This window comes from Beta vulgaris, chromosome 1 (assembly GCF_026745355.1).
Source record: "Beta vulgaris subsp. vulgaris cultivar EL10 chromosome 1, EL10.2, whole genome shotgun sequence".
Classification (NCBI taxonomy): Eukaryota; Viridiplantae; Streptophyta; class Magnoliopsida; order Caryophyllales; family Amaranthaceae; genus Beta; species Beta vulgaris.
Genome location: NC_079202.1, coordinates 64,024,038 through 64,049,982, shown reverse-complemented (window position 1 = coordinate 64,049,982; position 25,945 = coordinate 64,024,038). Strand labels below are relative to the sequence as shown.

The window sequence follows — 25,945 nt, the reverse complement described above, 5'->3', positions numbered from 1 at the left end:
CTGTCTGATCACACTGACAGCTCTTAACATTACTATCAGATTCGCAAGTCCTTTTCAATTTTCATATACAACTCATGGCGTCCTCAACAAAAACAACACGAAATTTCTGGAAGTTTATCATTAAATTTCCAAATTGTCTACTAAGTACTTATATATGAAGCCAACACTGATACTCAAGCTGGAGGAAGGAAATGACAAATTCGAATCTCAGATTAATTTGTTTGAAATTCCAGTCTGTACAAATTCTCAAGAACAAGGTCTTGCTAGCATAGAACACTGAAAAGCAGAAACTATTTTTTCTTGAAAGGCACAGATGTACTGATCCTTGCAGCAGAGCACATATTCAGTCCTCATCAAAGGTCTTAAGTTTGAAAGAGGCTTCAGCACGGGCTTCCTCCAGCTTGACAAGTAACTCTTTGGTAAATTGCGTGTTTGTCCCATGGGTCACTCGCAATATATCCACAGCCTTCATTAATGATCTAACACAATTCTCGGTCTCCCCAAGTAACCTGTGCACATTGTCTTTCTCAAAATTGATCCACATAACAAGGGTAATTAATCAAGTTAGAGCATAACCGTTTCCCAGATAAATTTAATTATATCTAGCATCCTCTTCTTGATCATAGCATATCTAGAATTCTATGTAATCAATGAAGGCTACACATAGACAATGTAGCAATTTGTTTTTTTGTTTTGGGGGGGTGGGGGGGGGGGGGGGGGAGGAACATGGACTGTTTAAAATCAAGAGCAAATTCTTACCATTCGAGTTTTCCACATGTATAATATTGCAATCCAAGCATAGGATGACAACCAGGGTATACCACTGTAAAAGAAGTCCCACAAATGGTCAAAAAGAGTTGGCAAGAGATTGAAAATTAACAGCTCTATACCTAGAATCTATATAATTAGAAAGACCACCAGTCCCGCCAACAAAATGAAACCTTAATCAAACTTGAAATGAACACTCTGACCTAACAGAAGATATCGAGGCTTACTTTCATAAACAGGGACAGTCATTCTACAATAAACTAGTGCATCTTCCCAGTTACTCAGCTTCATATAAATCTGCAATGAGATTGTATATCAATGAGATGCAGGTGCTTATTATCCGATATAAGTTTATAAATTATGTTGGAAGATTGATGTACCAACAGACAACAGTCCAACACTAATTCAGAAAATTAAATGTAGAAATGATAAAAGAGCTATATTCATTCAGCTTCCAAGAATTGCACTCACTAAAGTCCAATTAAGATAATTGGAAAAGGATTGCTCAACACTTCATTGTGTCTCTTGGATATGCACCTATATATAGCGCATAAGCTCACTAGTATTATACACGCAAGAAAAATCTGAATTATTTAGTATCTGCAGTCCAATGTTCTCTAAAGCTTTCTAAGGTTCCTGGAGCTCCGACATCTCCACTATGTATCTGTTTTTAATCCCCCTCTTGCGACATTCATAGCTTCACTCTGCAAAGAGCGACGAGCTTTTTGATATATTGACGTAAAAAGCCAACACATTCATTACTCTTCTAAATGGTCAAAGAAAATATGAAAAAAAGACTTCACACAATTTGAAATTTTGCAACAAACAGGTTCCCCCCTTAACTTGTGCTTACTGCAGGAAGAAAAGTTAAGCACCTCATAATGTACCTTTAAGAGAGAATCTCGTGTGCGCATTAGATTAAGAGATGATGGATGACATAATTTTAACTGTAGCTTTTCAACCATGCTATACAAAGAACCAGCTTCTTCACAATCTGAACTTTGTCAAAGAACCAACTCCATGGGAAATGATAGAAGGAAGAGGAATAATATTGGGGAGGGGGAACCGAGATACACGGCAAAGTAACCGTAGAATATGAACAATATTCCTACTTTCCTGGCTTTTAGAAAACATCAGAAAGGATACTCCCTGATTTAAGGGAAACTTCAGCCTTTTCAGAAAAGGTTTTCACTTTACTTGCAATCTGTTTAATATCTTCCAAATTCCTCACACAGCCACATTCTTGGCATATGAACACCTTGTTATCTGCATATCGTGACAATATAACTGAACATAGATATCCAAGTGATGTTCATGAATTTGCTAAAGAAAATATGTACCTGAATCACGAAGTAAAAAACCCATGCATGTATAATCATCACACCTATAACCTTCCAATATTGCACTTTCTTGAATATCTTCGTTTTGCCCCTTCAATATAATAAGAGGGCTGGTGTCAAACTTTAGTTTGATTAATGTATAAGGGCATTATTCTAGGAAATTACCAGTTTCATGCACCGAGGACACGAGCAGCTGAAGAAATACTGTTCTTTTAGAGCCTTTTGCCTAGTCATGGTGCTTGCAGCCGTCTCTATATAACTTATCAATACCTTAATGAGCATCAGAAGAAAAATAGCGATCAGGTTTCCGAAATGCCACCCTTTATGTTTCTCTTTCCCCAGCTATTAGGGGGAGGGGATCAGTTCATACTTGGGATGGTATGGACAGAAGAATACAACTTAGTTTGTGCAATGTTAATGCTACTCTAACACATTTAAAATAATTGCAAGTTGCAACACAGGATTTGGAGAAGTATGCAAGTTGCAACACAGGATTTGGAGAAGTATGCAATTTGCGACAGGATTCAGAGAAGTACTAGTTGAATGATATTTAGTACCTCAGTACCTTTAGGTATGCATTGCACAGCACGAACCACGGCTGTTCTTCCTTCAAACATCAATACAGCATTTGGGAAGCAGCTGAAGTACATATAACCAATTAGCAGAAACAGTTTCAGAGAAAGTACATGTAGAAGGGAGAAATGTAGCCAGATCACCTGTGATTGATGACAGATATAACAGGATAGAGTCCAGTACCGAGAGGCCTGAGTTCTGGATCACAGATACTGTGTGCATTGCACGCAAGCTGCAACAACATAGAGCAATGAAAGACAGTTCCAGATTCCACAAACTAAAGAAGAAAGAGTGACAAAAGACGGAATTAACTATCATGATAACAATTTCAAACCTCACTAGAAATCCGATCAACCAAACAAATGCTTAAGTCTTTCTTGAAGCACTGAGATAACAATTATATTTGTTTTTAGAAAAGAACTTGATGTAAGTGTGCTTGAGGTTACAGGAGTAACAAATCGACGACATTATATAACTTTCTCATAATCTATAATGTAACACCAGGCATAATATTGGTATTGGTCGGCAAAAAGGTTAAGCATTGCGCAATCAGAGCATATCCAGCACTGAACATATTCGAAGTCAAATTAATCTGAAACTAGCCCACTTCGCGTTTCAACGCAAACCTTGGAAAAGTTCTCTGCAATTTCTTTTAGTTTCAGGTCAGGCCACTGAAGTATTACGTTAACAAGGTTGGCCATCTGTGCATATAGAAGCAGCTGCTTCTCATCCATGTCAGGCATATCTTCAAAGGTATGTGGTTAAGTAAAACAGTAAAGTTTAGGAGAAGAGCATGTCAAGAGAAGGATGTGTAGATGCATTATACAAAATAGCAACAAGCAAGCAAGGATACGCGACACCAAGGCCTCCACCAAGTTGTAGTTGTCAGTCACGGTTGTTGGTATAACCTGCCAAAAGAACCCAGCTCTTAGTTAGGATCGGAAAACAAATTAATGGAGACAAGCTATTTGGCTGAGAACAATACTAGGTAAGTAACTTGGTCAAGTTGGTAAGAACTTTGACAATAAAATGGAGACAAAGGCATCTCACGTCAGAAAAAAATAAATATCAGCAGAACTTCCAAGTCATGACAGTTACTGCAAATATAGGAGTATAGGCCAGGAGATAAATCTCTGTACATGCAATGAGTATGGCCATAAAGCTTTGCCTTCTGCTATTATATGAAGAATTTCTCTAATGAGTTGAATTCAAAGAAACATGACATATGCAAGATGCCCCACATTTTCGTCCTGCAGCTTTCTTCTCAAGTAGAGCTTTACCATCAGGCGTATAGAGGGTGTAAGGTACTTCTGTCGTTCCTTTCCAAGCTTTGAGAGTGTCTGGCATTCAACACGATGCAAAGTCCAATCTGCTTTCTGGTAGATGAGAAACAAATAGCATTTCTTCAACTATCCAACAATATATGAAGAGTACATCAAAGTGGGATTAACGAAAACATCAGGATATATACAAAATAATCCACTCAAAGCTCTCCCCGTTCTTGAAAAATTAAAAAGCATCCCAACCCAAATGTTGATGCTTTGGCTGTATAGTTGACGCTACTGATCCTAAATTTGGTTACAAGTGATATTCTATGCTATCAAGTGGAATTCACCAAAACAAGAGGATATATATAGAAATCATAATTTTGCTTCGAACTTTGGAGAAGAAAAAAATACTAATTATTCTGACACATATATTGATTGTTCACATACATTAGAGAGACATGAGGCGTTGAGTATACATCAATGATGCCATTTTCTCTAATTAGTAAGGAGTCATAAAAGTTTTATTCCAGTGTATAACGTTCTTATGGTATGCATTGACAATTTAGATGTTCTCTTATGCACACTTCGTCTCTGAGATCTCAGCTTCAAAGGCTTCTCTAGAAAACAACCATTTCAAATAGGAATATTAATAGCAGATCAGAACACGCATACTGATGATAAGATACCTGGCATGTCCTTCCACAATACCACACAAGATGACAAGCAGAGCATTTCTTGACATTAGCAGTCGCAAAACAGACTTCACATCTTGAGACCCCCGAGGAATTGTTTGGTACAGAAATACAAGGTTCTTGACTTATGATAATCTCGCCTGCAGTGACAGAGCTACAGGTCAATGAAAATTGGACAGGAAAGCCTATTGGTTGTAGACAAAGATTCATTACTCAGCTACCCTACTTGTGTCCACGAACAGTCGCGAAACCCAGTTGAAGCAGCGAAGATAGTTGATTACAGATTTAGGGTACATATTTGCTTTCCAAGCAGGTAAGGAAAATCTGCTAACTAGACCATTCTGACGAGGTTGGCAAGAATACAGAGGTGGAATGAAGGACGAAGCCGAAGTTAAGTATATCATTGTTTAGACTTTAGATTACAAGTTGGGTGGAATTGGGAATTAACATTGAAACCTGGCCACTTAGCTGGGGATAGAGAGCAGGTACCCCTCCCCATTAAGGTAATAGTTAGCAATTATGACTTATGAAGGCACTACAAGTAAATCAGTTATCAGTACCAAAAAACAATGATCAACACCAAAGTACGCTGCTCTAGTAAGAACTAAGAATAGAAGGAACACATAAAGTCATTCTAGGGTAATTTTCACAAACACCTTACCTGCTTTCCTAACTAGTAATTAGTATATATAATAGCTAAGTGCAGGGAATTGGGTTTGTTGCAGCAGCAAATTAGCAAATTAGCAAATTACTAATGAACTTGGAATGATTGTTTGAGAACGTATATTGATTTAATTAACTGTATAAGAAAGTTATTGATTAATTCAAACAGGAAACTTGTAGTCAATGTCGTTGGTAAGAAATCTTCCTAAAAAAGACAGACCTGGAGAAAAGTTGTTGGCGGCAAGAAGACAACGGCCTTTTTCTGGCAGAAATGAAACCGTCAGACTCAGTTCCGCGAGAGCGCGGCGAAGCTCCTCCATGCTTGATGCTTCTTCTTCCCCCACTTCCAAGTTCCAACTCACTCACTCACCACAAAACTACTTCTATGGACATTACAGTTAACGGTTAAACCCTTGCCATCAATTAGCGCAAACTTCTTTAATGCAAAACGAGTAAATATAAAATGTACTTCTATAGACTATAGTCTAGTCGGACTAACATTATCACTTCTGAAAATACCATGCGAGATGCGAGACGATGATGATAATAGTGGCGGAGATTACGATGATGATGAACAGAGAGAAAGTAGGAGAAGTTTGTTTTGCTTAAACTGATGAAAGAAAAATTAAGAGGTTTGATCTTATTTTCCTTATGGGAACATATTGGTCCGCATAAGAAATTTTCCATACTTTGTTTCTTTTAGACTCATTGGCCCAAAAATTGACGTGTTGATACAAGATGATGACCTTCCCTCAATTCTCTTTTTTTACTATAAAGAATAAAGATATACTCCCTCCGTCTTTTTTTATTTGCTACAAGCACTTTTTCACAAAGATCAAGGAGGGAGTGGAGACCATTGATATAAATGGAATTAACAAAAAAGCAAATAGGTAAATTGTGGGACCTATGTATTATATATGGAAACATTTACAAAATCAAGAAGGGAGTGATGACAAATTTGTAAATAAAGTGTGGGACCTATGAACTATCTATGAAAATATTTGCAAATGTAACAAATAAATTGAAATACCTCTAAATGGCAAAATGTAGCAAATAAAAAAAGACAGAGGAAGTAAGAATTAAGAAACCCCTAAAATCTAAATGGCCACACAAAAATCCAAATTACGTGGAAGATAGACCTTCCCTCAATCCCGATTCCCGATGCCAGTAATGGACGGTAATTGAAGCTTGGAAATAGCTTTCTATAAGATGATGACAAGTGGGCGGCAGATGAATCACATTCTCTTTTCAATCACTGTTATAAGTACCTCCTCTCTACTCTTCATTATCTATCCGCTCTATTCTGTTTTGATTATATCTTTCTTCTTTACTTTCCCAACTTTTGCTCCCATTTTCTCAAATTAAAAGAATGTCTTGCTGTGGTGGAAACTGTGGTTGTGGATCTTCTTGCCAGTGTGGCAACGGCTGCGGAGGGTAACCCCTACTCTGTTTAATTGTCACTCTTGATTCATTGCTCATGTTTAAAATTTAATAATGAGGTTTTGTGAAAAAAAAATAAAGGGACAAAATGGTAGATTAGAGATCATCACTATAAGAAAAACCAATTTTAATAAATCTTTCTTTTCTATAATTTTTTTCAAAAAAAGGATTAAACTAGAATTCTTTTTGACTTGTCTAAAATTATCACTGAGTCACGTTAATAATAGCATGTCATGGTAGTATTTGATTATGTTTATAAAAAAATAAAAAGAATAGCGGTGTTTGTGTAGTATTTTCCTGTATTTTTAACTTACACAAACTTACAATTGGTATACCCATTATTTACATGGGTCGATGAGATTTTGTTATTTTCTCGTTCATTTGCCTGGATGTTCTTCCATCTTCTAAATCTTACAAAATGAAAAAGTAGGAAAAAAAGGGGAAAATTCTATTTATTAACTAAGTGTTGCAATTAATTGATATCTTTTTTGTTTCTTTATCAAAATTTGTTGATCCAGGTGCAAGATGTTCCCAGACTTTGGCGAGAACGCTTCCAAGCCTACTATTCAAATCTACGGTGTTGCTCCCAAGATCTCGTAAGTACTGTTTTTGGCTCTTGATTATTAAGTTGGAGATGTTTGACATATTTATCAAACCCTTTTTTGTTTTTTAATTCTAATTTATTTTTATCCTTGCATGTTGGGGTAGGAGAAAAATTAGATCATGTCTCAAGAGAAAAAAAGTGTGACCACACAAGATAGTGAAATAATCTTTGAATGATTAAGGCTATGTTTGGTAATATTGGTTGAAATAGAACTGATAAGGTGGTTGAAGTTAATTAGGTAATAGCTAAAATTATTAATATGTTGAAATTGATAAGTTAATTGATTGTATAATCTGTTTGGTAAAATTATTTATGACTGTAGCTGAAATATTGTTTAGGTTTAAAAAGATTAAAAAAAAATATTTTTAGGCTTCAAAAGATAAAAGGAAAATACAAAAAAGTTAAAAAGTTTTAGCACCTGATCTCATACGCTATATTCTATTCCAATTCAATTTCAATCAAATTTTGGACTTAAATTTTATTTAAGTTCCTTCACCAAACACCACTAATCATATAAGCAATTTAACATTATAGCTCCTTATTATTTAAGTCACCTGAAATACTTTCTCAAACATAGCTTAAAATAAAAAATGAAACCTGATGTAATTTATTAGTACTTGGGAAATTAGGGTGATTTTGAATATTTTATCAAATTTATGCACATTGAAATGATTGGTTCACAAAAAGAAAAAGTAGTTAGTAAGATAAAGCTCACTCATGCCTCCATCAAGGTCCGTATACAAACTATTTTGATTCAATCTACCTTTTAAAAGGGTTTGGTCACATGATCGAGGACATGGAAGATCCTCTGAGCTAGACATGCAAGATAAGTTAAAACTCCTTAATGAGCTACCCTATAACTTTACAAAATATTATCTTATTTTTTGAGACGGTCACTACAATTAGTAAATATATAGGTATTACATAGTTACTGTTTGGTTAAGAGAGGTTTGGGGTAAAAATAGAGGGTTGAACATATATTAGATGATTCTAGTCAATTTTCTAACGTGGGTATTTGGTAATGAGAGGTTTGAAGTAGTTTTTTTTAGCTTAAGAAACACTTTTGAAAAAGTTGAAGTTAGGGGATGAGTTTTTTGATATGAGAGGTTTGAGAATGAGTAGGAAACATATATTTATGTCCTAAAGTTCAATATTTCTACCCTTACTAAGGTATCCCTAAAGGCCTAAACCTATCATAACGGTATTTTTTTGATATGATTTTTCTTTTCTTGTAATTGTTTTTGTTAATCTTGTATAGTCTTATATCTTTCTTTTTTCTTGTATGTCTTATTCTCAATATATATATTCACCAAATATATTTATTTTATGAACAATAAATTGTACATTAATGGATTTATGTTCATGTCTTTATTAATTATATTTGTTAATTATCTACCCATAAGTTTAAATATTTAAAAAATTTAAATAATGATGAATATTTATAGATTTGTTTAAATTAAACTGGAAAGAATACGACACTGATAAAGGAAGGAAATAGTGAAAGAGTTATACTTACAATTGTGGACTACTTGTGATATTGAACGTATACAGGTACGAGGAAGGATCGGAGATGGGCGTTCCTGCCGAAAACGATGGATGCAAGTGCGGTTCCAACTGCCAATGCGATCCTTGCACCTGCAAATGAGACCCATATTAAGATATCGAGCCATTCATGGCAGTAGTTTAATATAACTTATGTGATTTGTGTTAAGAAGTGTTATAAGTTTCGTGGACTACTATTGTGTGAACCAACTTATTATGTAGAATAATCATATCACTAGAATATGATATGATATGTCATGTTGTTTCTTATTTCTTTTGGTCTAATGTTGTTGTGTCTTAAAACACTTTTGTGATCGTGGTGGTGTTGCTTCTATGGCGAGCCACTTTCTAACGAGAATCTTAATTATGTAATGTCTTACCATGTGGTTTCTTTTTCCTTAATCTTGTTAAGACAAGAATTCAGTTTCACTATAATGTTTACGTATTTTGGGCACAAAAATTAACATCTAGAGAGAAATATATTGATAGAAAAAGATATAATCGTATCTTCTTATTCAAAAATCTAATGATATAATATATACTTATATAGTGGTTTTAATTGGTCCAATTTAAAGAGAGAGCAGTTTGAAAAGTCAACTCAAAATAATTTTTAAAATGTTAAATTTATATTTTAAAACTAAATTAATTATTCTTAATAGTTAACTGCATTTTGAGCTCATAAATAAAGTTTTGAACACAATTCTTTAAAAAAGCGCAATCATGAATTATTCTTGATAATTGATTATTTAGTTTTAATAATTATTATTGTTGATAATTAATTATTTAGTTTTAATAGATAAATAATTTTAAAGACATTTTTATAACTAAAATTGAATTTTCAGAGTAAAAAGATAATAAAAAATTGTTAAATTGCGTTTAACAAAAGAGCTGTGAAAACGTATCGAAAAGCAAAGCAGTGCGCTTAGCGTACCATTGTCCAATTGTGTCAGGTGCACTTGTAACACCCCGACAATTCAATATTTTCCAAAAAACTTATCAATATAAAATTAGAAAATTATCAAAACATCATCGCCCATGTGATAATTTATTAGTTTATTTAGAATTTTGCAGCATAAAATAATAAATAACTTTGAAAACAATAAATTAGACAACCATAAGTCAGCTCCAAAACCAAACTAAAGTCAAACCAACATAAAGTCAAACTCAAACCATAATTAAAGTCAACTAAGAGTATTAAAGCTAAACACAAGTTTTACACGACTCTCGAACCCATGATGCATTATCCTCAAACCTGAAATGAACGATGCGTTAATAATTTGAGATACTGTTCACCATATGGGTTATCACAGGATCAATAAGGCACAACCATGATCGACATACACACACAAAACACGTAATTAGCAAACATGAGTATTACATAGTAAATAAATATAAAACCTAACATGATACTTCTAATCATTAAAATAAAGTTAAATAATAATATAACAAAAAGACGGACTAACTTGACCGAACTTGACTCTAGAACCAATAAGTTAATTAAATTTAGATTGAATAGACAATTGAAAGAATTCTCTAAACCAAATCAGACCAGTATTCAATTTATTGGAAGACAAAGTACCGGGGCGACTCCGTAGTCACATGACCAATGATATCGAGATACTAATTTAAATAGCCTCGACAAATTTAAAAATTCACCATATACCCTAAATGTTACAAAAATTCACAATATACCCTTGAGTTTTCGAAAACGTTCACCAAATGCCCTTTTTCTAACTTGCATTAATTCACCGTTAGCTTTATTTACGATTTTGCCATCATTAAGCCTAAATCCTAATTTAACACTCACCCTTACCGTAATCCTAATCCTAATCCTAATCCTAAACCTCACCCTAACCCTACCCCTAACCCTAATTCTTTGGCAGCCTCCACCCCACCCCTCCCCCACCGCTGCGGCACCCCTCCTTCTCCCATCTTCGTTCACTGTCGCATCACCTGCCACCACACTAGATCGGAATTCTAACCTAACATGATTTTTTCATTAGAGAAGAAGAGAGAAGTGGCGGGAGGGAATGGGTCAGAATTTTTCGATTAACCTTAACGTGGGGGGTGGGGGGGGACCGGTGGTGAACGAAGATGGGGTGGGTCGGACTTTTCGATTAACCCGGACGCAAGGGGTGGGGGAGGCCGGTGGTGAACGAAAAGGGCGTGGGTCAAATTTTCGATTAACCCTAACGAGGGGGTGGGGTAGGCCGGCGGTGAACGAAGATGGGTGGGGAATCGACGATGAACGAAGAGGGGGTGGGGGAATCGCCGGTGAACGAAGAGGGGGAGGGGGAGGGGGAGAGGGGGGTGCTGCGGTGGTGGGGGGGAAGGTGCTACGGCGGTGAGGGAGGGGTGGGGGCTGCCAAGGAATTAAGGTTAGGGGTAGGGTTAGGGTTAAGGGAAGGGGAAGGGGAAGGGTTTAGGTGTAGGATTAGATCTAGTAAGAGTTAGGGTTAGATGAGGGTTATGGTTAGATCAAATTAAGATTAAGGCTTAATAATGGCAAGATCGTAAATAACGCTAATGGTGAGTTAGCGGAAGTTAGAAAAAGGGTATTTGGTGAACGTTTTCGAAAACTCAAGGGTACTTGGTGAATTTTTGAAACATTGAGGGTATATGGTGAATTTTTAAATTTGTCAGGGGTATTTGGTGAAAAAATCGTTTAAATAAAATAGGACATAGTGATCAATCTGATCCCGAGAAAAGCCATGGGCTGTCACCATGTACTCCAACTCATAATAGTTTAACACTTCATATGTGCACAACTCTAAAACTTATTGCTATTTGCTTTCCACTTTAATTGTTTAATAATTTATTTACTTGTTATGACTCATAAGGTAAGACAAACAATATAACAATCAAGGATACATAAAACTTCCATTTTTATCTTAGGATTAGATAATAAGGTGATCAACAACATAACCATCCAAGAATAATCCATTATTAGTTCCATAACCATTATTTTTTTGTTGATCTAAGTCACAATCAAACAACTTTTCATAGGTGAAAAACTAACTTACCAAATAAGACACTCGGTTTTTATAAAGTAGATAAAATAATACAAAGGGAACACCATGATCCAATTCATGATCCAATAACAACAAATTATTAATCACTCAAGTGAATTAATAAAATATATTCTCAATGACATATGCTTGCATCAATCATACATGCAAACATAATACAACCAACATAGGCAACATGCTTCACACAACAACATAAAACATTTAATTTCACGTGAATATAAATCACACATGAACTATAAATAGTTCCCTATACATGATATTACATCAATACTAATCTTAGAATATGATACTAGTCTACTAACATATAGTGTAGACAATATGCGAGACCACTTTAATAATCTTATAAGTCGTCTAAAGAGAATTCTCCGCCTACCAAATATCAATACAACCACTAATCAATATTCAAATAAAATTCCAGGGACTTTAAAATATTTTAAACCCTCTTTAAAAGTGTTTAAAATCCTTTTTAATCATTAAAACTTCAACTATAGATGTCTCCTAGTATAGTACTACCATACTAGTCATTAAAACTCTAAAAAACCCATAATTTGACAATTAAAACTCCAACATAAGCATACTAATAAAAATTTCAATAACTTATAATGTATTTAAAATCCTTTAAAACATGCTTAAATATAATCATAATCATAAGAGTATTCAATTTTCATAGTACTACAATTTCCAACTCATAAAACCCTAAAAATCCATAATTTGATACTTAAAACCCTTACTCAAACAAAATAAATAAATCTGAAATTTAATTACTTCATACAAATTACATAATTTGAAATTTATATTTAAATTATCAAACTACAAACTTTAATCATGAAAAAATTAAATCAATCTATACTCCAGTTAGAGTTTGTGGGGCTGTAGTAGAAGTGATCATGGGCCGGGGCGGCAAAAAAAAAATTGCCCATTGGTCGAGTCGGGGCGAAATTTTGTGTCTAAAGCTCGCTATTTCGGGCCTAAATTAGCAGGCTTTTGCGAGCCAAAACGGACCGGGAAAAAAAACAAACTACAAAATCATTTTTAGCTTGCCCAAAGCCCGTCCAAAGCCAAAAAAAATTCTACCAAATCCTGGCCTAAAAACGAGCCGGGCCAAAAATGATCACCTCTAGGCCTAGCCCGTAGAAGTAGAAGTAGAAGTCCAAGGGTTTGACTAATTGATGACCTTTCAGTTCCAGTTGATCCGCGCTAGTTCCCGACTTCCCTCAGTCATCAAAATTCCAAGTACCAATTCAGTCGCTTTCTCTCTCCTCCCCAAATTGATTAATTCTGTTGTTTCCATGGAATCCAGCGAGCAGCTTCAATTATTTTTGTGTGGAAAGTCATGTTCCGAGAAAGAACTCGCAACTTATCTCCACTCCAATCACACTCTTCAACTTTCTCATACCTCTAATCTTCTCCTTCGTCTTCAATCTCACCTTCCTAAACCCTCCACGACGTCGTTTAGTGTCCATTCCTTCTTCAATTCCCTTTCAACCTCTCGTTTTGGACGTTTTCTCATTTGGTCTCCTCGCTTGCCTTCTACCCACGACGTCGTTTCTCAGTATACATTATTCCCTCTTTGTTTTTTCCCCCCAATTTTCTCTCTTTAATCTTTATTTATTTTTTTAAATTTCTGTGTGTGACAGGAATTTCAGTGAGCTTCCTGTTGGAGCTGTTTGTGTTGCTGATGTTCAATATAAAGGCAGAGGTTTCACTTTCTCTTCATACTAATGAGCCATACTCCCTCCGTTTCATTTTAATCTATATGACATTTTATACTATTCACAAATTGCACTTTGACTTTTGTTTGTGATTTATAGGTGAATAAAAACATAGTCATGTGGGATCTTGTTAGATTCGTCTTAGTATAGTATGTATTTTATTAATATGTACTTTTTATAATTTTTACAAATACAAAACTAAAGATATATGTCCTCAAAATTTTGCATTGTCATGCGTGAAAAGTGTAAATGTGTAGATTAATATGAAATGGAGGGAGTACTATTTAAGGGTCATACTATATCATCCTTATATGACTAATATGAGTATTGAATGTGTAGGAAGGACAACAAATGTCTGGGAATCTCCACCAGGTTGTCTTATGTTTTCATTTACAATAGAAATGGAGGATGGACGAGTAGTGCCTTTACTACAATATGTTGCTTCACTTGCTGTTACTGAGGCTATAAAAGATCTTTGTTTTGAAAATGTAAGTTTCCCCCAATATGAATCACTATATAAGTTAGTCACTTTTGTGTTACTTGTATATCACTTAATTGATGTTGTCTCATTTTTTATAATTTCATCTTGTAACATATGGATCTTGCTTACTCTAGTTTCATGATCTTGCACATCAAGTTTACATATTTTACTCTGATTAACTACTTTTTGGGTTTATATTTTTCTCTATGAGGATGTTTCTTTGACTATGTGATATGCAGGGCTTGCCTCAGCTGGGGGTTAAGATTAAATGGCCAAATGATCTTTACTTGAATGATTTAAAAGTTGGTGGGATATTGTGCACTTCCACATATCAATCAAAGAAATTCAATATAAGTGTGGGTAAATGCCATCAATTGCAATTTTTACTTCTGTAGACCTTTTTCCCCCTTTCAATGGTTTGCCTTTCCAATCATATACTAGTGTACTATTATTGTAATTTCTGAATTAACAACCTTTATAGTCCGTATGTGTCAACATTATCGTTTCACTTTCAGGGGTCGGCTTAAATGTTGATAATAAACAGCCTACAACATGCTTGAATGCAAGGTTGCAACAAATAGCCTCTAAGGTCTGCCAATTACGCAAAGAAGACATTTTGGCCTCCTTCTTTGGCAAATTTGAGAATTTCTTTCAGATATTCTTAAGCCAAGGTAAATCGTTTTTAATAAAAAATATTCATCCATAGTTAGTTTGTACTTTGTAGTTCTTTTTAGACCTGCCCACTGGCCAGCTTAATGTTAGGCCAATGCCAGTTTATCACTGTATGCCTGGTGGCGCACCTGTGAATTATTTTTAATGATAGTGCCAGTGAAGGCTTCCCTTTGCTTTTCTGATTAAGATTCCTTACAAAGTGCAAACTGTAATCATTGTACAGAAAAGAGTAGTGCTTATTTTATTTTCAGTCCAATTCTATTTTCGGTCATTAAACTCGTCAATATCTCTTCTTTCTTTTTTTAATTTAATTATGAATTTCTCACAATGAGCTGCTGTGTGTGGTGTGTGCGTTGAGGGTGGGGGGTTGTTAGATGTAGGATTTGTGATTGTATCTCCGCACATGAAAGTAAAGATAGACATTCTTTCTTGCCATAGCCATCAACCTAATTCTCTTATACTCCCACTATCCCTATTTTTGATATACGAAGAAACCAAGGTAAATGCACTTTTTGCACTCTCTTTGTTACTTTTTGGTACTTCTCTCTTACTTTTATTTGGCCAAATAGGGTAATATTCTCTATAGGAAGAACTTTCTGAAACATCTCAATGGAGTAAGCAGAAAGAACAAACAGGATCGCAGGGAGTTCTATGTCTTATTCTAGGCAATAATGTTTCCTACACTATATTTCTTCATTTATTCTAGTATCTGGTCCGAAATATTAACCTTTTAGAAATCTGCTTGATATTTGACATTGTATATGGTAGGGTCTTTTCTTTTGCTGTCATGGATCCTAGTTGTATGTGGGACCATATGTAATTGGTCTTTATCTTCTTCCAATTAAAGGGCTATGTAAGTCAGACCCTCTTGATAAGCCAGAGTCGAGCATTAAAAGAATTTGGAGGAAAGCCTCACAGGCGTAAATGATGATCAAGAGCCTTTCACAGACATTGTTCAAGGGAAAAGTATGCAACTATTAAGAGGCCTTCCAGGATCCATACTGGTCTTATGGATCACATATGAAATTTAACCCAAAGTCGTCGATAGAGGGGAGGGGGAGGAGTTACCCGCATAGGACCTATACAGGAGCCAATGCTTAATGCTTTTGGAATTGGAAATTTTAATGTCAGTGTGTAACAAACTCCCAAGAGTATAGATGTCACCATTCACCAGGCACAATCGTTGTTAACCTTGAAAAAGGCCCTAATCATCCTTGGGGACCCTACAATACAAAGTTTTTTTTTTTTTCCTTTTTGGTCATTTGGCTCTATAAGACACCCGTTCAAAAGTGCCCGCTATTAATATTGATAAAATCGAGGGAGCTGCATCTGAAAGTCTCACTACTTTTAGAGAATTAAAGACACAGGGCAACGCGGCACTTGTTTGACCTTGCTTGAAGTCATGCTGAATACCCTTTAGGACGCTGAGTCGCTGACTAGAATATCATCAAGCAAAGATTCCCGAAACCAGAGATCCATATTACTCATATCGATTATATATGAGATGGAATGCAAATATATCTGTTAAATTCCCTTTGTGAAGGTTGGCCATATTGGCCTGAGATTTTGTCTGAGTGACTCTAAGTTATGGTATCTTTCCTGGTCAGGTGTTTGATAATATCAAGAGAAACGGGAAGGAAGTGTTCTGAACTGCTGAAGATCTTGCCAAGAGTCAGTACTAGTTGATGCTGGTCATTTGCATCTTATATGACATTGCACCCAAAAGTTTCCTTGGGAGTTTTGGAAAATGCTACTAGTCCATTTAAAAATCAGATTGATGTTTGACATTGATGTAAAATAGCAATGGTACTGAGACAAAAGTGCATGCAAATGGTTGATGCAAGTGCTGAATGTACACAGCATATCACTTTAAGTTATTCCTTTAATGAGTGTGCGGCTACTGAAGACATAAGAGGATAGTACATATGAGTAAAATATGATCAGTACTGATCTGTCTGAGTGAGAGTGTACCTTTTTCCCACAAATTGTTGCTTCCCATATATTTAGTTTTTGAATTTTATCCCATATATCCATGTTTTTTGAGGCCATTTTCTGATCCAATTCCCACGTTTGCTCCCTTCTCGCAATAACCCTAACTGTCATTTAATTTTACTGAAAAGCTAATGTTAAATCAATTTTATTTTCTAATGAAAAACCTTTCTTTATATTACAAAATTCCTTTCTCCGTTTCCTGCTGGCCTCCAAACTCCTTCCATTCTCCTCCCTGCCAGCTGACTTGATTAAGGCCAGCAATACATTTGAATTTGTCACAACACAACAAGGCCTTGGAGGGAGGGGCTGGATTCCTTGCGGAGAGGAGGGGGTGGGGGAATTAATGGCGGGGATGGGACTTTTTGTTGGAGATAAAGAGGGGATGGGTAGCAGTGGAAAGCGGAAGAGATGAAGGGTGTTTGCTTCAGACTAGGGAGGGATTGTTTCATTTGGCCGGGACAGGGGAGGGGTTCCTTTTGCTTTAAGCTTCACATTAGATTTTTATTTTTATAGAGCTAAAAGTTGCAATTGACTTGACAACATTAGCCTTTTCGTGAAGTCTTAATGATTTTATTCAAGTTGGGGTTATCATTGAAAGGTGTGCACATATGGGGGGTTAAATCAGAAAATTCCCCAAAGCATGGGGTTATATGTGGTAAACTTTCTATCTATTGATATATTGCATGTCACTGTACCTGTTGTTCCTCATATGCCTGCTACATGGTGATCATTCTTCTTCCTAGCTTTTAGATTTTCATTTGTTGTGTGAGTTGGGACAATGGAGCAGGAATACTGAAGACCCTGAGTTCTATTATGATATTTTGTAGGTAAATTTGTAATGACAGAAAGTGCATGCATCCCTTTTAGAGTATATATCATTATATTGTGCATGTTGCATTGTATCTGGTGCCAATAGATATACATCATGCATGATTTGTATAAAGCCAACTTGTCAAGCTCATTGTTCGACTTCCCTCATTGACAGAAACGAGGAGGAATTTTTCGCAGAAAATGGTAATATGTCGTCTTTTGTATAATACTGATGATTCTGATACCTTTTTTTTCAGGTTTCCAACCTCTGGAGGAACTCTACTACAAGACTTGGTTACACAGGTCCTAACTTGTTTATACCTCAGTTAGGAGATGTTGCTTCTTTTTGTTACTAAATCCTATTATGGTTGTCTAAAGACCTTGTTATGTTATCACTTCCATGCAATTTTCACATATTTAATTTGGACATTCAGACCCTTTAGTGTTTAATCATTAATGAGTGCTGCACTGCTGCTAGCCTTTGGGGAGTTGATCAGCAATTTGTAGTTTGGAATTAAACTTGCATAAAGAAACTGGGGTATATAACACTAGCATGTCTATGTCTGAATTCTCAAGTATACTGCTATCAGCTTTTACTTTTTTGCCACAATCTTTGCACTCCTTTTTTAGTCTCTAAGACAAATATTTAACCAATAATATTTTTGATATCACATTTACAAAATTATGAAAAGTACATTAAAAGGAAACTACAATATGTTCTTTGTACATTTTAGTGGAAATTAACTATCTAAGTTAATGAACTCCAAAAAGCAAAGGAGCAAAGATTCTGGGTCATTATAATAACAAAGTTTTTGAGGTCTTTCTTATGTATAGCACTATAGCTGAAGCATCTCTTAGTCGTTCGCATAAGGATGCAGGTTTTGCACTGCAAAAGGACATAATCCATACTCTTCCGTCAACTTCTTTTCTCTTTTCTTTTTCTTTGAGCAAATCTGTAATGGGGAAAAACTAGTCATTAGCAGCTTGCAAATCCAAAGACAACAAAAAAGTAACAGCGAACGACAAATTATTTACAGAAATTCTTCTACCTGTCTTGCATGACAACAATGAGCCATTCATCAACTCAGTCCTGTCCCTCCAACAGAAGACCCAGAAAACCATAGCAAAATGAGAAGTATTCTTTAAGATCAAACAAAAGTAGTTCAAGCCTGTTCTCTTTTCTTTAAAGCTTCTACAACACTCTGGCAACCACTGTCCTATACTATCTTGCTAACGCAAACTCCTCTGCCACCATCTTTCCCAATAGCACAACCTAGGCTTCTGCAAATTTGAAGACCCCCCAAAAGTTGAAGGTGCTCGCAGCCCCAGGAGTTGCTATATTGGGACTATAGATCAATTGTGTATGAAAGTAGTGGTTTGGGGTTGAGAATATGCATTTTGATCAACTTTTCAAGTATTTCTAGCTAGAGGTTTAGTGTCGTCAGAAAGCGGGTCTAGTAGATGCTTCCAGTTCTGAACTACCGTGAGTGGTTACTTCTGAGAATTGGTTCCACTTCTAGTTATCTCTCCGTAAAAACCCATATTGCAAATCCTTGACTGGTTGTAGGTATCAGTATATTTAGTTTTTTCTCATCTATTAAATTTTATATTAAAGCAAGTATCTTGGTTCGCTTCAAGCAATTTAATTTGTTGTGGTGACTTGTTCTTTTGCTGTATGCCTGCAGTGGACAAAGAGTTATCATACAAGATACTTGCGAGGGGAAACCAGTGGATAATATTGTGACTATTCAGGTAATAATAGGAATGGATGAGTGCAGGTTTTCTCAGGCCTTTCCATTTGTTTTTCTTCACATTTATTTTACTCTCTTTACCCACTTTTATGAAAATTTTTCAAATTTTATTTTTATATCCTCAGTTTATTCTCTCTTTACACCATCTTTTATAAAAACCTTCTCAAATTTTATTTTTATATACTCATGTTCTGGTTTGCTCTCTTTACACTTCATTCAGATCTTTGTTCCTTATGTTTTATCTTGTCTTACTTTACTCACTTTCACTTCCTCAATTTTCTTTGCTCACTCTCTTTAACTTTATTTCTAAGTTTACTGGTCATGGAAACGATTTTATATGGCTATTCATGTCAGTAGACCCCAAATCATTTTGGTGGTGACTGCAAGTTTTCTTGTCAATCCCTGGTAAAGGATTATGATGGACCATGTGCCTTGCTCTTTTACTTCAACTCTTCAGTTTACCTTTCTGCACCTGTGATGCACTCATATCTGACACACCTTTAACGGGTTTGTATGTCGTTATGATCCTTGAAAACTAATGGGTAAACATAGAAAAGCTTGACCTATCCACATTAGATGAAACCATTTCTGAAGCATCCAAGTGACTCAGCTTCCTCATAGTTGCTACTTGCTAGTTCAAAGATAACTTAAATCAAGAAAATTTTAGGTGTTATTAATAGATGATAATCACAGTGGTTATTTATTTATGTTTAGACGGTAAATCCCTGCCTGTCTTTGATTGTTGTTGTTATTGTTTGAGTTGACTGTGATGCTAGCCAGATGAGCTGAGTCTATTGATCTGTCATTGGATGCTCTTGCAGGGATTGACATCATCAGGATATTTACGGGCAATTGGAGATGATGGTCAAATGTGTGAGCTGCACCCAGATGGCAATAGGTACGTCTTAATAAATAGTATTATCCTTCCAATGTTGATTAAATGCTTACTTTCTTAGTATAGGCAATTAGACGTCCTATATTACCCATTTCCGTAGTTTAGGACAAAGATGGTTTTCATTCATCACAATTGTATTAATCTTGGGAACATTGAAACTTTTGTATTTGAAGGAAAGATAGGAACAAAGGTGTGAAATCGATTACTGCATTCCTGGTTGGGTAGGCCTTGAAACATATTGCAAATTTGCAATGTTAATCATGGAGCCTAAAGGTGTCTCCTTGGAACTTTTGCCAGTCTCTTTCTGAGAAAGTGCCAAAGGTTTTGTTCTTCTGTAAGATGAGAGCATCATGTTTTGTTGTTTTAGATCTATTACTCTGATGACCATATAGAGCTTATGACCTGCCTTATACTGTAAACATGAGGATTAGTCACGTTTTATGAATCTTACGTTGCTAGGTTATTCCTTCAGTACTTCTGTTGCCCATCCATCTCAGACATTGTCCCCAATCTAGACATAATCAAGTCGTTCTTTTTATGACATCTTTTAAAATCTAAAGCATGCCCTTTAGGGAGAACCCCCTTCTCCAAGTGTTCTGCAGAGCAGCTGTTTACATCAAAAAACAATACTCAATCTGTCCCATTTTATCCTCTGGTTTGCCTTTTTATGAGTCTGAGCTAACATAACCATATAGTTCATCAATGAATATAAATATTAGCATGTCTGATTTTGTTGGATTTATTTCAATATGTAACTTCAAAACAACAATTGTCCTTAACTTCTATCCCCAATTAAGTATATTAATTTTCAAAGATGTGCCCATGCTTTCTAGGAAGATTTGAAATTGGATGGTGGGAGCACAAAAGATTCTTCTAAAATCTAATTATTTTCCTTAGATCTTGCTGTGATTTCAAAGAACTAAAAAGAACCTCCATAATTGAAGAAAAGAACACAAGAATAATGGCTGATGCATTATTATCAGAAGAATAAATTAAAGGTGGAATCAATCATTTGAGCTAACATAAGCAGGGAAAAAAAGAAAAGGAGATTATTACTAAAAGTTTAGGCCCATTTTACTGTCTCCATGTTGAAAGAGTAGGAAATGTTTATAGGAGTTTGATAATAGCTTCAATCCACATTAAAAAATGAATCCAAAGGTAGTTGTTATTTGTATACCATAGTTAAGAGACGTGCCAATACAATCTTATTCTTTCACCAATCTCATATTTTTGCTCCTCTTTGTGGTGGTTGGTAGAGCAGCTAAGTTAATAGTAATATTTTATCATGGGATGCACATCTTGTCCACCATTGATGGCTTTTTGAGATCATTTATTCAAAATTTTCCCACTTTCCATGAATTTGTTATTGATACAATAGCATTGTCCATTATTACTTTGTCAGCTAAATGATTAATATCCTACATGACAGCCTTGACTTCTTCAAAGGACTAGTCAGACACAAAATGAGTTGAAGAGTGGGCTGCTAAGCTCTTTCATGTGCTATTTATGAGGTTATATCCTTTCCCTTTTTATTTTATTTTATTTTGGGGATATAATAAATATATGTAAATAGAGTAGTCTTTAATATACAATGACAGATCCCTGTACCTTGCTCTATTTCCTGTGCTTAGTGCAATCTTGGTCAAAGTTTGATTTAATTTATCATTTCACCATGTCAGAAATTGATTTGAATGATTCTCTGCAGTTTATATTCATCCCAGATCTGATTATCTTCTTGCCACAATTTTGACCAATGTTGTTTTGGTAGTTGAGAGACAAAATAATTTTGATATATCAAAGGGGTGTGTCACATATGTGATATGTGTGGGTTGATGCTCGGTTTTGGTTGCATTAGCTGTGGGAATTTTTTTTGTTTTTGTTTGTGGCTGATCCCTGATGGAGTGATGGGTTGATTCTTAGTTAATAATGTCACCAAACAACTTTATGTGGTCTGACGACCCTAACAGTTATCTGATGACTGATATCTGTTGTCTGGTGAACTGGCTGGCCTGACCTCACTGTTTTCTATAGGAGTAAAAGCTACCCAATTACTCCTTATTTATTTGTAAAAGTGCAATGAGGGGGTCCATTTTTGTATTTGGATCTTATACAGCTGCTATGCTCTCAACTCTCATGCATTTCTGACTATGTCACTCATGACTCGACACTTAAACTATATATATGAATTAACAAGTGTATAAATCTTCTTCCAAATCCCACATTGGCTAGACAAAAATAGTCCTGCTATTTAGAGAAATGTTCTCCACCTCCACTACATATGAGAAGGGGTATTTTGGTAAATTTATTAATGTGGTCTCCGCGGCAATTCCTCACTATTTGATAGAGAACAAGTTCTCCATCTAGCCTTTTTTCAAACACAATATTCTCTCAGTTTTCAACCTTCCACCTTGTGTAATGAGGATGAAGCTCTAACATTTGGATTTAATCTTTGAACGTTTGAGTTGCCCAAGCTAACTAATAAATCTACTTGCAGCATTAGTCGAATTTGTTCGATAAAATTGCCTCACTATAGATATTCGATCATTGCCTTTTTTTTTTTTTCACAAAGTGGAAGTGAATGTAAAACATCTCTCTGTGTAATTATACTTCAGGTAAATTAGTTATATGATGTCAAGACAAAGTTACTTTTTTAAGGTTGTCATATGTGATTGGATTTTTTTATATTCTTATAATAACGACAATTTGATCGATGAATTTGCACCACTACATGATTAGAAATTTGACGTTAAGTTTTTCAACATTTGACAGCCTTTCAGTTGGGTGCTCTACTGTTCTGGGCATGAGCTCATCCCATAACTTTTGTAAAAATAAGACGACAATTTGGTTGGATTTTAGTAACATGCGTATCGCTATGATTCCCTTAGTTTTGATATGAGGGGCCTTGGCCTAGCATTAAGCACACACTTTTGTTCGCATTGCAGATTTGAAGTCTCTTTATATGTTGAAGTGGGCTCCTTTTTTTCTTTCTTTCTGGTGTTAGACTACTGTCAAAGTGAAAATATATGGTCCAACTTAGATGTAGATATAGAGCTTCCAGCTCATTTTTGTCAAACAACTTTTTTGGATTTTTAACTCAAATTCCCACCTTAGAATAGATACATCATATGATTACATGTTCTCCCTATTTCACCATAGTAGTAATTAGTAACCGTTGGCACCTTTATTGCTTCTTGCATTTCATCGGCAACATATTTCCTAGTTAAGTGTAATAGTTAGTTACTTGAGAGCTTTCCAGCTTCCGAATTTCTACACCTCAAATTGAAGGCTTTATTTGGTCAAGTAAAAAGGGACCTACTAAGAACATGTTCTTTAGGATTCATTTCTTTTAGTTTTGCTTGTTTAGTTTAGTTCAGTTCAATTAGTTTCTTCTCGTAAGTTTAGTTTAGCTTAATTATCATTAAAAAAAAGTTCAGTTTAGTTCACAGCGATATGGGTTTGTTACTCCATCTTTAACCATAGGTGTTGGTTTGAGCCATGAAAGCACATCATTTCTTTTGGAGCAGCTTCACCACCAATCGGATGTCTCTAGTTCGAATCTAGATAGTAAATTTTGAATTACTAGATGATTATGGGGGATTTGAGACAAGTCTATAGTTTCACATTGATGTTGGCTTAAAATGAACAAAGTGAGTTTTTTTTTTTTATAATAGGGGTATGAATTATAGGTGAAATTCAAGATATTATCTGCAGGATGGATAATTTTGTCCATATCCAGAGATGCATCCAATATTGGGTTGTTGTCATAGTAGTTTTTGGATGTCTAGAATTACACTAGTGTAGAACCCCACTCTTAACCTGGACCCCCTTTTTTCTTTTTCCACTGGGTACTGGTGACTGGTGAAGGGAAATCCATAAATTTTGTCCAGCAATCATTCAAACTGTTGTATCGTTCAGAAATCAGAATCCAATAAATAGCACCTGCTATTCTGCTGTAAGGAGTCTTTGTTTTTTGCTTACCTTTCAATGCCACCAAAAGTACCTGTTACTTTTACTTTAAAAGTTTATCTACTTATAATTTGTGTTATTTATAGTCTAGACGGTGGAATGTCACGTGACTTTGTATAATAAAGGAAATGAACGCATTCATTGAGTTTGGTTAAGTGCACAATTTGAGCTATTTCAACTTGTATCGTATGCTTCAATATTGCAAATATGGACGTGCTTAATTTAAGCCGATTTACGTAGCTAACCATGCAGTTTAGTCTTCATGCAATGTAGCTTTCTGATTGATTTATGACCTTGGATAACTATTGAAAACGTCAAGCAATCAATTTTTGACTTTGCCTAATACTACTTTTCTCATTATTGAACTAACTAAAATGTTATCCCCACAATATTGAGTACTGTATATCATAAAAGCAACAAATCAACAAACCATGTTACAAACTTAGATTCTACATCCTGCATCATCATAGGCATTATGATCTCGAAAGCGAAGCACGAACGTTTTGAAGGAAGAGAATATAATGTTTCTTGACCGTTAAAAAAGAATAACTAGTGTGATTATGTGAATAGATCAAATTGGGCAAAAAGAAGTATTTGACATTGAAACAGAAACGGAAAGAAATGAGTAATATTGGGAAAGATATAAGGAGCATTTGATTCGGTTAAGGTAGAACATTAGCATCAATGGGGTGTATATGTGTTAGTTTAGTCACATGGTTAGCAAAGTATGGTGGGGCAGAGCTTAAGTGAAGAAAAAGAAGGTAGAGTAGCTTTCACGATCCCAGGGGCCAGGTAGTACATTACATATTTACATATACTTCCAAGTTCGAAGCGAGAGTGTGAGACTTGAGAACTACATTGAATTGTGAGGCCGTACGTTGCCCACCACTAATCTTCTGAGAGAATCACTAATTCACTATTCACTAGTAAATTTAATGCACGCTTGAAGTGGCAACCGTTGTTCATGAGTACTTTATTAGCTTTTTCCTCCTTTTCAAATATGTTAACAATATGACAGTTGTGCATGTCTAATTTGCTAAGAGTTTTTTTTTTTTTTACCTCCTAGAAAGGAAAACCTTCTTAATATTTCTTGTTATTACTTTGTAGTTTGTATGTAAAGAAAGCGTAAAAGTGCTTGTGTAACACTTGTTTATGTTGAAGCAAATCGGGCGGCGGATTATCTTATATTTATGTTGAAGCAAATCGGGCGGCGGATTATCTTATATTTATGTTGACGCGAATGTTAAAAATATACAATTGAATGAAAACAAAACTCTTGTTTTGAGCCTTAGTATTAACAAATTACAGAAAAGACATATTATATGAATTATAACTTATACAGGCAATGAGAAATTTGGTTGGTGATATATGAAGTTGAGCCTAGAAGAAGAGTACGGAGTATAGTTTGTTATTGCACTTGCACAAGTTATAGTTGGAAAGCAACTAAAAATGAACTACTAGTTATGTTGTTTGGCAAAGTGATTTGACTTATAATTTTTTAATAAAATGGCCATCTAGAACTAAATTGAATGGAGCAAGAATTTATCTTTGATTGTGTGTATGAAAGGAATAATTTTTGCGTGGTATAAATTCTAGGCATAACGCCGCATATAACATTTCAAGTGAATGAGAATTTATTCCAATTTCTATTCAGTTTAGCATTCTATGAGTGCAAAGTACAACGACCAATCATTTATTTCAATATTAGCTACTTAGCACAAATCTAATTACTCCAAAGTCCTACCTC

The 25,945-nt window shown here is 35.2% G+C and overlaps 3 protein-coding genes across 4 annotated transcripts; 2 read left to right on the top strand and 1 right to left on the bottom strand.

Moving 5' to 3' along the window:
• Positions 1–192: 192 nt before the first annotated feature.
• Positions 193–6,037, bottom strand: LOC104907381 (histone-lysine N-methyltransferase ASHR1). Its single transcript, XM_048638204.2, has 14 exons — positions 5,525–6,037; positions 4,636–4,781; positions 3,923–4,057; positions 3,535–3,589; positions 3,308–3,426; positions 2,825–2,913; positions 2,666–2,747; positions 2,274–2,378; positions 2,109–2,199; positions 1,915–2,034; positions 1,656–1,762; positions 996–1,065; positions 760–823; positions 193–509 (listed from the first exon to the last, which is right to left on the bottom strand). Exons 1-14 carry the CDS (start codon positions 5,622–5,624, stop codon positions 344–346), a joined length of 1,449 nt encoding a protein of 482 aa, XP_048494161.1. The 5' UTR covers positions 5,625–6,037; the 3' UTR covers positions 193–343.
• A 539-nt stretch (positions 6,038–6,576) lies between these two features.
• On the top strand, positions 6,577–9,262 carry LOC104884484 (metallothionein-like protein type 2). Its single transcript, XM_048638307.1, has 3 exons — positions 6,577–6,738; positions 7,263–7,340; positions 8,900–9,262. Exons 1-3 carry the CDS (start codon positions 6,674–6,676, stop codon positions 8,991–8,993), a joined length of 237 nt encoding a protein of 78 aa, XP_048494264.1. The 5' UTR covers positions 6,577–6,673; the 3' UTR covers positions 8,994–9,262.
• A 3,547-nt stretch (positions 9,263–12,809) lies between these two features.
• Positions 12,810–24,343, top strand: LOC104885223 (biotin--protein ligase 2). 2 transcript variants are annotated; one of them, XM_010670623.4, is made up of 10 exons: positions 12,810–13,471; positions 13,557–13,618; positions 13,971–14,119; positions 14,352–14,472; positions 14,628–14,783; positions 17,844–17,889; positions 19,272–19,338; positions 20,159–20,235; positions 21,662–21,743; positions 23,002–24,343. In XM_010670623.4, the coding sequence occupies exons 1-9, from the start codon at positions 13,089–13,091 to the stop codon at positions 21,702–21,704; spliced, it is 1,104 nt and encodes a 367-aa protein (XP_010668925.2). In that variant the 5' UTR covers positions 12,810–13,088; the 3' UTR covers positions 21,705–21,743; positions 23,002–24,343. The 2 variants fall into 2 exon arrangements, with proteins under 2 accessions (XP_010668925.2, XP_010668445.2); XM_010670143.4 differs by lacking the exon at positions 23,002–24,343 and having other exon boundaries at positions 12,813–13,471; positions 21,662–21,914.
• Positions 24,344–25,945: the final 1,602 nt, after the last annotated feature.